The sequence below is a fragment of the Prunus avium genome, chromosome 1 (genome assembly GCF_965620075.1).
Source record: "Prunus avium chromosome 1, drPruAviu1.hap1.1, whole genome shotgun sequence".
NCBI lineage: Eukaryota > Viridiplantae > Streptophyta > Magnoliopsida > Rosales > Rosaceae > Prunus > Prunus avium.
Genome location: NC_142284.1, coordinates 50321503 through 50331401, shown reverse-complemented (window position 1 = coordinate 50331401; position 9899 = coordinate 50321503). Strand labels below are relative to the sequence as shown.

Genomic DNA, 9899 nt, shown 5'->3' with positions numbered 1-9899 from the left:
GGGGTTGAGTATATAAGTGTTTCTAGTGCTTGCTTGTCCTCAGTGCAATTGAGCTTCTGATAGCTGCAGCACTAAACAAGATACAAGGCTTGTACTTTTTCTTTTTCTCCAAACACTTAGAAAAAAAAAAATGGAGTCTGTTGGTGTTTTTGCTGATGGGGAATGGGAATCCTTGAGCAGATTGTTTTCCACTGAGGAGATTGAGTTCACTCCACATTTTCTTTCTCAGGGTTCATTCCCTTTCCAGCACAATGAGGGAATGAACTTTGAAATCCCAGCCTCCTTTTGCCCCAATATTCCTGAAGCTGAAATGGGATTGAGCAGGGTCAATGAGAGCTTCTTTCAACATACTTCAGATGCTCTCAACTCAAATGTGCATTATCTTTCTCAGGAGAGTTGTTATGGTAATAACAATCATGGTAGTGCTGGAATTTTTACTGCCATTCTCAACCAGGAAAATTACTACTTTGGTAATTCTTGCCATGTCCCAGTGGCTAATGATATCTCTGCATCTATGGATGTTTATATGAATCATCATGATCACGATGGAAAGAACTTTGGTTCATTCATCCCAACATTTTCTGACATCGTGATGGAAGGAAGTGTCTCTAACAAAGAAGATTCTGGCAGTGACAGATTCGGATTTTCAGATGACAGCCAGCCAGCTGCAATTGCAATTCCAGGAGAGGAATTGCATCTGAAAAGGGTGCATGATGTGGCAGAAGACAAGTCTAACAATGACAAATCTGACAGTAATCCAAAGAAGAAACCCCGTCTTTCGAAAGATGTAAGCATCATTTAAAGTTTTAGACTTTTAATTTAATGGCCTGGTTGTTGGTTTGGTTCTTATATTTCTGAATCAGTTTTCTAATTATCAGCTCCACATAAAAATGCAGGTACAGAAAACTAAGAAAAATAATGCAAGGTCAAAGAAGGGCGAAAAGGCTAACTCAGATGTGAAAGTCAAAGATGAAGAAGAGAGTAACACAGGGGCTGATAGGCAGAGCACTAGTTCTTGCAGCTCTGAGGATGACAATGGTTCTCAGGAGACCAATGGAGGAGAAACTTCAGACCCTAAAACATCATCAGCCCTTAACTTGAATGGCAAGACAAGAGCCAACAGAGGCTCAGCAACTGATCCACAAAGCCTCTATGCAAGGGTATGCAATAACATCTCTGTTTTCACACTAGGCTTCATTATTTTTATGCTTCAATCAATTTAGACCTTTAATTCAAACATATGCATAAATGGTTTCTTACAGTTCTTGCTTTGATTGAATCTTGCAGAAAAGAAGAGAGAGAATTAATGAGAGATTGAGAATCTTACAGAACCTTGTCCCTAATGGAACCAAGGTTGACATCAGCACAATGCTGGAAGAGGCAGTTCATTATGTGAAGTTTTTGCAGCTCCAAATCAAGGTGAGAAAATTTGTTACACTTTTAACAAATTTGTCAAATTTCTTGTTCAAAATTAAGTGGTGACATAAGGCATATATATGATCACAGATTATTAATAAATTTTTGTTGTTTTAAATTGCAGCTTTTAAGCTCTGATGATATGTGGATGTACGCACCTATTGCCTATAACGGAATGGATATTGGTCTCAGCCTGCAGAAGATGTCTCCACTTCTATGACACAGCAGGAAGCTGCTGCTGTTTTTTAATTCCTTCCCTTTTCTAATTGTTAATTATTATCAAAATATATATAAGCTATAACATATGAACAGAATGAATGTATACTAATTTAATTCCCAAACTTGTAATGGGTTTATTAAGTTCAATAAATTCCATTTCAATCACGAGGAGAACCTCAGTTTCTTATGAACACGTCTGGTTTCTGATTCTTGTGCTTGAAAACACCAAATATATAAAACCTTCCTCAATCCTAAGCATATGTACTTTCTCGAATGTAGAAGGAGAGAGATTTAAACTCATATGTAACCGTGCAAGAGCGCGAAACTACCATGACCAACTAGCCTTAACCCACATGTGCTATTGGAACGATTTTTCTGAGTTTAAGAACTTAAATGCGACCCTCTTGGGCGCAGAAAGGGAATAAATTAATAACCATAGTAGTGTTATGATGCGCCTACAATATTTGATCTGAGATTCTGATAAAGGGAAAGATCCAAAAACATATGAGAAACAGTTCATTGGATGTTATCAGCTGCCAGATGGCTTTCTAAGCTTCGTGAGCGGCATTGTTTAGTATGATCAGTCAATGATAATAATTATTTATACAGAAAAAGGATGAATTTATGTTAAATACGTGTAAAAGCATGATGAAGAGAGCGAGGCATAATTTGTGTTTAAGAGCTCCAAGGTATCCAGATAAATCCCAATTTCCTTTTTTTTTAAATGGAAAAACCGAGTATAGCTTTTAAAAAAAATTGGAAAAACCCGTGTATAGCCGAGCGGCTATACTATTTCTTTGCAAAAATATTTCTAAAAACAGAGTATAGCCGAGCGGCTACACTATTTCTTTGAAAAATTAGGAAAAAACCAAGTATAGCCTATTTAGTTTAATAAAATTTTAAAAAACCGAGTATCCATACTATCGCGCCGCAAAAAAATTATAAAAACCGGGTATGCCCGCCCGACTATACTATTTCAGGCCAACATCTGAAACCTCGCAGCTCTATAATCCCTCTTGAAACTAATATTCTGGGTTCCAATCAAGACAGTGGGGGGGACAAGGTCCACAAACTGTGCGATTAGTTGCTCTTGACGGGGACAAGGTCCTCATTTGGTCTCACCATGTACTTCCACAACAACACAAATCGTTTGGTGCTCTTGATGGGGATACTGGAGCCATGGATATTTTCTCTGCTTCTAAACAGCTCTGGCTGGGTTTCTCAGGATCTGATGCATCTGACGCTCATGTAAGGTTTCAGTTAGAGAGGTTTGGTGTGATAGAACAATTTATTTTCTTCCCAATCAAAGGATTTGCCTTGGTTGAGTACAGAAACATTCTGCGTAATGAATGGCTGTCATACTATTTCTTCTCAAAAAAATTCTAAAAACAGAGTATAGCCGACCGGCTATACTATTTCTTTAAAAAAAAAATTGGAGAAAACCTGGTATAGCCGCGCGGCTATACGATTTCTTTTCAAAAAAAATTCTAAAAACAGAATATCGCTGGACGGCTATACTATTTCTTTTTAAAAATTGGAAAAAATCGGGTATGGCCGGGCGGCTATACTATTGCTTTTTAAAAAACAATTAAAAACCGAGTATAGCCGGCCGGCTATACTATTTCTTTTAAATAAATTGGAATAAAACAGGCTATAGTGCGGCTATACTATTTCTTTTGAAAAAAACAATTATAAAAACAGAGTATAGGCATGCGGCCATACTACTTCGTTTAAAAAAATTATGAAAAAAGGACCCTCCTACTCCTAGTTGCATTAGTTTATACTTTATAGATACTAATTTGGTATAGTCGCACGGCTATACGAATAAGATATGTTTGTACCATATCTGACCCTCCACTCGTACAACGACACGTGGATCTCATAAACTCGCCCAAGCACCCAAGGCCTCGGACAATCGGCATAGGCTACTGATGATATTGTCTCAAAGCAGCAAAAGATCATTACAGGGCCCAACACAGCCTACAATCGGTATCCCCTACCGATTCTGCAGAATCAACCTCGAAGCACCCGCCTGAAATATCTAAGGACTCGTGTCAACCTCATAGGGCCCTCCCACGAGTCCCACATCGAAAATGAGCGCTAAGAGCATACTAAATGCCCTCTATAAGTATGCCCCTCCCACTACAATACAGGGGTAAGACTTTTCAGCTTGACTTTTATACTTCTATATGATCAACAGCAAGAGCTCTTAAAAACAATCTTACTTGAGCATCGGAGGGTCTTAGGCTGGTTCCACACCGGTTCCATAGACCTCACGAGCTTCGCTTATCTTCTATTCAGGATCAGCATCCAAGGACAGGAAGAATCGGCATCCAACACCCAATCGATCTCTTGATCGTCCATCCCACTTGTAAGTTGCACTCATCTCTATCTATTCAAGATTTAGCGCCAACAAGATATGTACATGTTTCATTCAGCAAAATTTTGGCAAATTACAACTTAAAAGTTCGGCCACTATATAATATTTTAATCTAATTTATTTAAAACGTGAAATTTCTAAATTCTTTATACGAGTAATAACTCTAGAAAAGTAAAAAATCAAAAGGGGACAATAGAGACTCGGGTAATGGCCTAATAGTAAAAAATAATGCTCTAAACTACTCTTATCGATAAACGAAAATCTGGGAAAAAATATAAAAGAAAAACGGATCCAGTATATATATGTAAAGAGTATAGCCGGTCAGCTGGACTATTTATTAAAAAAATTAGAAAGAAACCGGGTGGCTATACTATTTCTTAAAAAAAAATGAGTATATCCGCGTGGCTTTGGAAAAACCCCAGTATAGCCGGCTGGCTATACTATTTCTTTTTAAAAAAAATTGGGAAAAACCCAGTATAGCCTCTTTAAAAAAAGGCAAAAACTTGGTATAGCCGTGCGGCTATACTATTTCTATTTGAAAATTTCTAAAAACCGAGTATAGCCAGGCGGCTATACTATTTCTTTTAAATAAAATTGAAAAAAACTGGATATAGGAGCCCGGCTATACTATTTCTTTTGAAAAAAAATTTCTAAAAACAGAGAATAGGTGTTCGGCCATACTATTTCTTTAAAAAAATTATGAAAAAAGGACCCTCCTAGTTGCATAAGTTTGCATAAGTTTACAGAGAATAGATATTAATTTGGTATAGCCGCGTGGCTATACCAATAAAATACGTACATATTTTATTCGGCAAAATTTTGGCAAATTACAACTTAAAAGTTCGGCCACTATATAATATTTTCATATAATTTATTTAAATTTTTAAATATATATTATTTGTATTCAATAATATGTGATAATTATTTGTATAATACGTGAATTTTGTGTGTATAATTGAAAATTCTGTATAAAAAATACATGTATTACACATGAAAAATACATACGAACAGGTTCAATACGAGTATTGTACATTTGCTTTTTAAAAAACGTAAATTTTACTGAGTCCTTAAGACGTGTACAAAATACGGATATATTATTGAAATATAGGCACGTACATGTATAATATAGTATTAAACGTGGATTGCTAAATTCTTTATACGAGTAATAACTCTGGAAAAGTATAAAATCAAAAGGGGATAATAGAGACTAAGGTTATGACCTAATAGTAATAGATAATGCTCTAAACAACTCTTATCGATAAACGAAAATCGGGGAAAATGGATATTGGTTAGTTATCTTTCTTATTTTTCGATCAATGGTATTGATTAGCTATCTAGTGGTGCTTCTCTTCTTAATAACGAAAGAGGTTTCAAATTCGACTCCCTCACTCCTATTGATAAACAAAAGCACAAAATCGGCATTTTATAATTGTAGGAAAAGAATTTGTGCAAGACTACCATTGACTATAAACTACAACAATGTAGTGATAGTACCGGGATTGATCTTTCTCGGCGAATGTTGTTCTTTGCTAACAAATGTTCGCCGGGACAGATCTTTCCAGCGTTGCAATTTGTACTTGAATTCCCTTTTACCAACTGGATTCTTAGGGATTCTTTCCCTACAAATGTTCACGGGATGGACATGTTACGGCGAAAATTTATTTTTTCCCAATAAATTTTTTCTAGGATAGACCTTTTCGAGTGAACTAGTGGTATGTTTTTCAAAAAATTATAAAACCCAACAAGATGTGCGAAATTAGAGAATCCACTTATAAATATGTCTGATAGCATCAATTACACCAAGAAGATCTCCTTTTTAGCTTTTAGAATCTATTTTTCAGTAACTCCCTCCAATCAAAGAATTAGGAGATCGGTTCCGCCCAAAATGAGAATGAGTTAGGATTATGAACTTATAAACTATGCACCTGCCTAGTAGGGGAAGCCATAGAAGCCAAGGGTTAGAACAAAACCAAAATCAGCATAATCATTAATAACAAGGCTATCCAAAATTAATACGAAGTAGGAATCATGAAAGGAATGCCAAATGAAATGATAAGGTAGGAAACAGTCGAAATCTAGTCTTGGCCAATCGAAATTAGCTTCCCGGTAACTTGTATAGGCCATGGTAAGAAACATGAATATACCAAAGATTGGACTTAAACGTTTAATCCCAAAAAAAGAAAAAAGAAAGTCATTCGAGTGCTCCCAAAATTGGAACCAAATAGTATCTTGTGTAGCATTGGCCGGCCTCCAAAATAGTATCAAACCAATCCAACAACTCCCCAAAGTGAGACGAAATTGGAATCGCTATCGTTTTATTCTATATCAGCCAAGGTCAGGCAAATGAGGCACTTAATCACTATATATGTTCATATTGGAATAAAAATATGAACTCATAATGCAATTTCAGCCGTGAAGTAACATTAATCTTCATACATAAATGCAATGACAAACAGGTGCAAGTTTATTAAATTGAGCTTCTAAGTGCATAAACAAATCAAGTCAAATCTTAATGGCATGCTTTGTAAGGGTATATATACAAGTGTGTTTATACCCAAAATGAACAGCCAATAAGAACAGGACATGTGGAAGGAATCGAGCCTGGTCGCGGTTGCCTTCAGCACCTAGCCTACCGATCGCTCCATTAGGGCAACCACCTCTCCTGGGACACGTGGCATGCTCACAATCGACGTCCACAGTCCCACATCGAAAATCCACACCAAGTCCCAAGGCCTATAAAGGAGGCCAACTACCCCAAAATAGAGGTAATCAGAACGAACGGCATACTGCCTATTTAATCTGTCAGTTATCCTTACTAAATCCGAACTTACTTAAGCATCGGAGAGCCTTTGGCCGTTACCACACCGGTACCCTAGGTCTTACCGAGCGTTCCCTCTTTTGCAGATCGCATGCTCTACCGAGGCCCAGGAAGATTCCGAAGACCCAAAATCTCTAAGTTGACCGTCAAAAGCCCGGAACCACTTTTTGGCATCAACAAAGTGTTTATAGTCCTTGCTTGCCCCAACTTGCAACTGAGCTCCTAATAGCTGTAGCACACTACACTTAGACAAATAGGGAAAGACGGAGTGTGTTGGTGTTTTTCCTGATGGAGAATGGGACTCTTTGAGCAGATTGTTCTCTGCTGAAGAAGAGCTTTAGTTCACACCACCACATGTTCTTGGTCAGGGTTCTTCTTCATTTCCTAATTTCCAACACAATGATGTGGGGATGAACTTTGAAACTCTAGCCACCTTTTGCACTAATAACCCTGAAGCTGAAATGGGATTGGACAGGGTCAATTTGTTTCATCCTTTAGATAGCCTCAACTCTCATTTCCAATATCTTTCTTGCCATATCCCAGTAACCAATGATATCTCCACAACTCATGATCAAAAGGGTTTTGGTCCTTTTGGTCCTTTTGGTTCATTTTTCATCCCAGCATTATCTGAGTCTGTGATGGAAGGAAGTGTCTGTGGCAAACAAGATTCTGGCAGTGACAGAATATTGGGATTTTCAGATGCTAGCCAGCCAGCAGCTGTTGCTGTTCCAGGAAAGGACATGTTTGAGACTAATCCGAAGAAGAAACCCCGTCTTTCGAAAGATGTAAGAACCATTTGAAGTTTTAAATTGATGATTTGGTTGTTGATTTTAATATTTCTGAAGCAGTTGTTGATCTAATTGTCAACTTCACACCCTACAGGTACAGGAAAGTAAGAAAAATGTGAGGTCAAACAAGGGACAGAAGCTTAACTCAAATGTCAAAGATGAAGAGAGCACCACAGGACTAGATAGGCATAGCTCTAGTTCTTACAGTTCTGAGGTTGACAATGCTTCTCAGAAGAGCAATGGAGGGGAAACTTCAGACCACAGAACATCATCATCAGCCCTTAACTTGAATGGCAAGGCAAGAGCCAGTATCCATTCCGTTATAAGCGATATTAACAGACAATTAGAAAAGAGAAGTTCGAAAATGCGTTCCTATAAGTTTTAAAAAAAACAGAAGTATACATTACTCATTAATTTTTTAACTTGTAATGGGTTTTCTTTTTTAATAGCAACTTGTAATGGTTTGTTAAATAAATTCCATTTTTAATCACAAAGAGACACCTCAGTTTTTATTTTATTTTTTTATTTTATATAAATACTTCTCGTCTCTGATTCTTGTGCTTAAATACGACCCCCTTGGGCAGAAAGCATAAATAAATTAACAACAATCACATAATTATAATGTGCATTTAGATTAAGATTTATACTATATTGAGCATCCGATATATATAGCATAAAATCTTTGATCTGACTCTCTGAGATTCCGATGAAGAAGATCTAAAAACATGTGTTGAACAAGTTCATTGGATGCTAGCAGCTGCCAGGCTTTCTAGCCCTCGTGCAGCATTGTTTAGTTTAGTATTTGCCAGTCTATAGCAATAAATTAATTCTAAGTAGAAATAATGAACCTATATGTCTGATGGATTTGCAAGAACATGATGAAGAGAGGCAAATTGTTGGGTCATTGTAACTTGTACGTATATACGTACCGTGAAAAATGCCAATGAAAAACTTGTCTGCTCTCATCTGTGGCAGAACATGTTCATATTTTATTAAACAGGTCTGAATTGAATTCATGCAATTCCATGTTTTGATAACATTAAGACTAATCTCATACCTACATCATCTGGTCTGTAAAATGTGGTGCAAAAAAGAGTCTTCCTCGCATTATCTAATACATATATAAAAGTAAAACAATGCCAACCATGACTTTGTTGTAATTATTTTTATTGATCTAATAAAATTCTATTGTTTTTTATGAAAAAAAAAAGAAGGTTGTTAAGTGTAGGAAAAAAAACTGTTAACGGATAAATACCAGGATTTGTCCATACTAATATTCGTAAAAAAAAATAATGGGATTCGTCGATATTACATTTAGCATTAAATGTAAATACAATCTAATGACTAAGGGCTCGTTTGGGAGTGAAGCACCTCCCACGCGCTTCTCTAGAATCATCTCTAGAAAGAATTACGTCCCACGTGCTTATCTAGAAAATCACTTAAAGTGATTATTGGCATCTCTAGAATCACTCCCAAACGAGTCCTTAATAACATTTTTACTTATCAAGAATGAGTATTGAAATTATTCAAATTCCTGCTTCTCATGTGTAACACATGAGTATTGGAATGATTCCAATTTCTAACTAAGGGGTTCACCACAGATGTATTCAAAAAAGGAAAAAAAAAATTATGTGGGTTCCACCTTTAAATCTGTAATCGAATACCCTCAAAATCGAAAATGGAATCAACTAGGGGGAGTAGTTGATCGGATTCTAATACCTTGATTCCCCTATCTAATTGCCTCGATTCATGGCTTCCCCCATTCATGATAAGGAACATGCGCATTGATCTCATTAATCTAACAATTAGAGCTATATTTGTGTTCACACATAATACATAAATTCATCAAAATACAAAAAAGAAAGATTTATATACGGTACGTCAAATTATGATTAGTAGAAATTCGGAATTCATACTTTTAAGGGAGGACACAGAGTATTTTCCAAATACCACGTGGGCACTTTACAAAAAGACAACTATTTGTTTTTGTTTCTTTCAACTCTCTAACCCAAGTCTTGTTGGCAAGTTTTAGCTTAACTCAAGCCTCCTCAACAGCAAACTCCAACTACTTTAAACTCCCAGACCCTTGCTTATAAACTTATGTTGATAAATAAATAAAAGGTATTTAATTTGTTATATAATTTTCTCCTCTCCTTACAAGCTAATTGGTTTTCATATCTTTTGCTAAAGTAAATTGGTTGTATAGGTTGCATCCAACCTGTTCCAAGGAAAAAAAAAACGTTGAAAACAACATTGACATCACTGGAGAACATATTGC

The 9899-nt window shown here is 36.4% G+C and overlaps 1 protein-coding gene and 1 pseudogene across 1 annotated transcript; both read left to right on the top strand.

Annotated features, from left to right (window-relative positions):
* On the top strand, window positions 1-1636 carry RSL4 (root hair defective 6-like 4). The gene is made up of 4 exons (XM_021976886.2): window positions 1-787; window positions 897-1160; window positions 1288-1419; window positions 1541-1636. The coding sequence occupies exons 1-4, from the start codon at window positions 131-133 to the stop codon at window positions 1634-1636; spliced, it is 1149 nt and encodes a 382-aa protein (XP_021832578.2). The 5' UTR covers window positions 1-130.
* A 1178-nt stretch (window positions 1637-2814) lies between these two features.
* LOC110772491 (uncharacterized) lies at window positions 2815-8006 on the top strand (annotated as a pseudogene).
* The last annotated feature ends 1893 nt before the right edge of the window (window positions 8007-9899 follow it).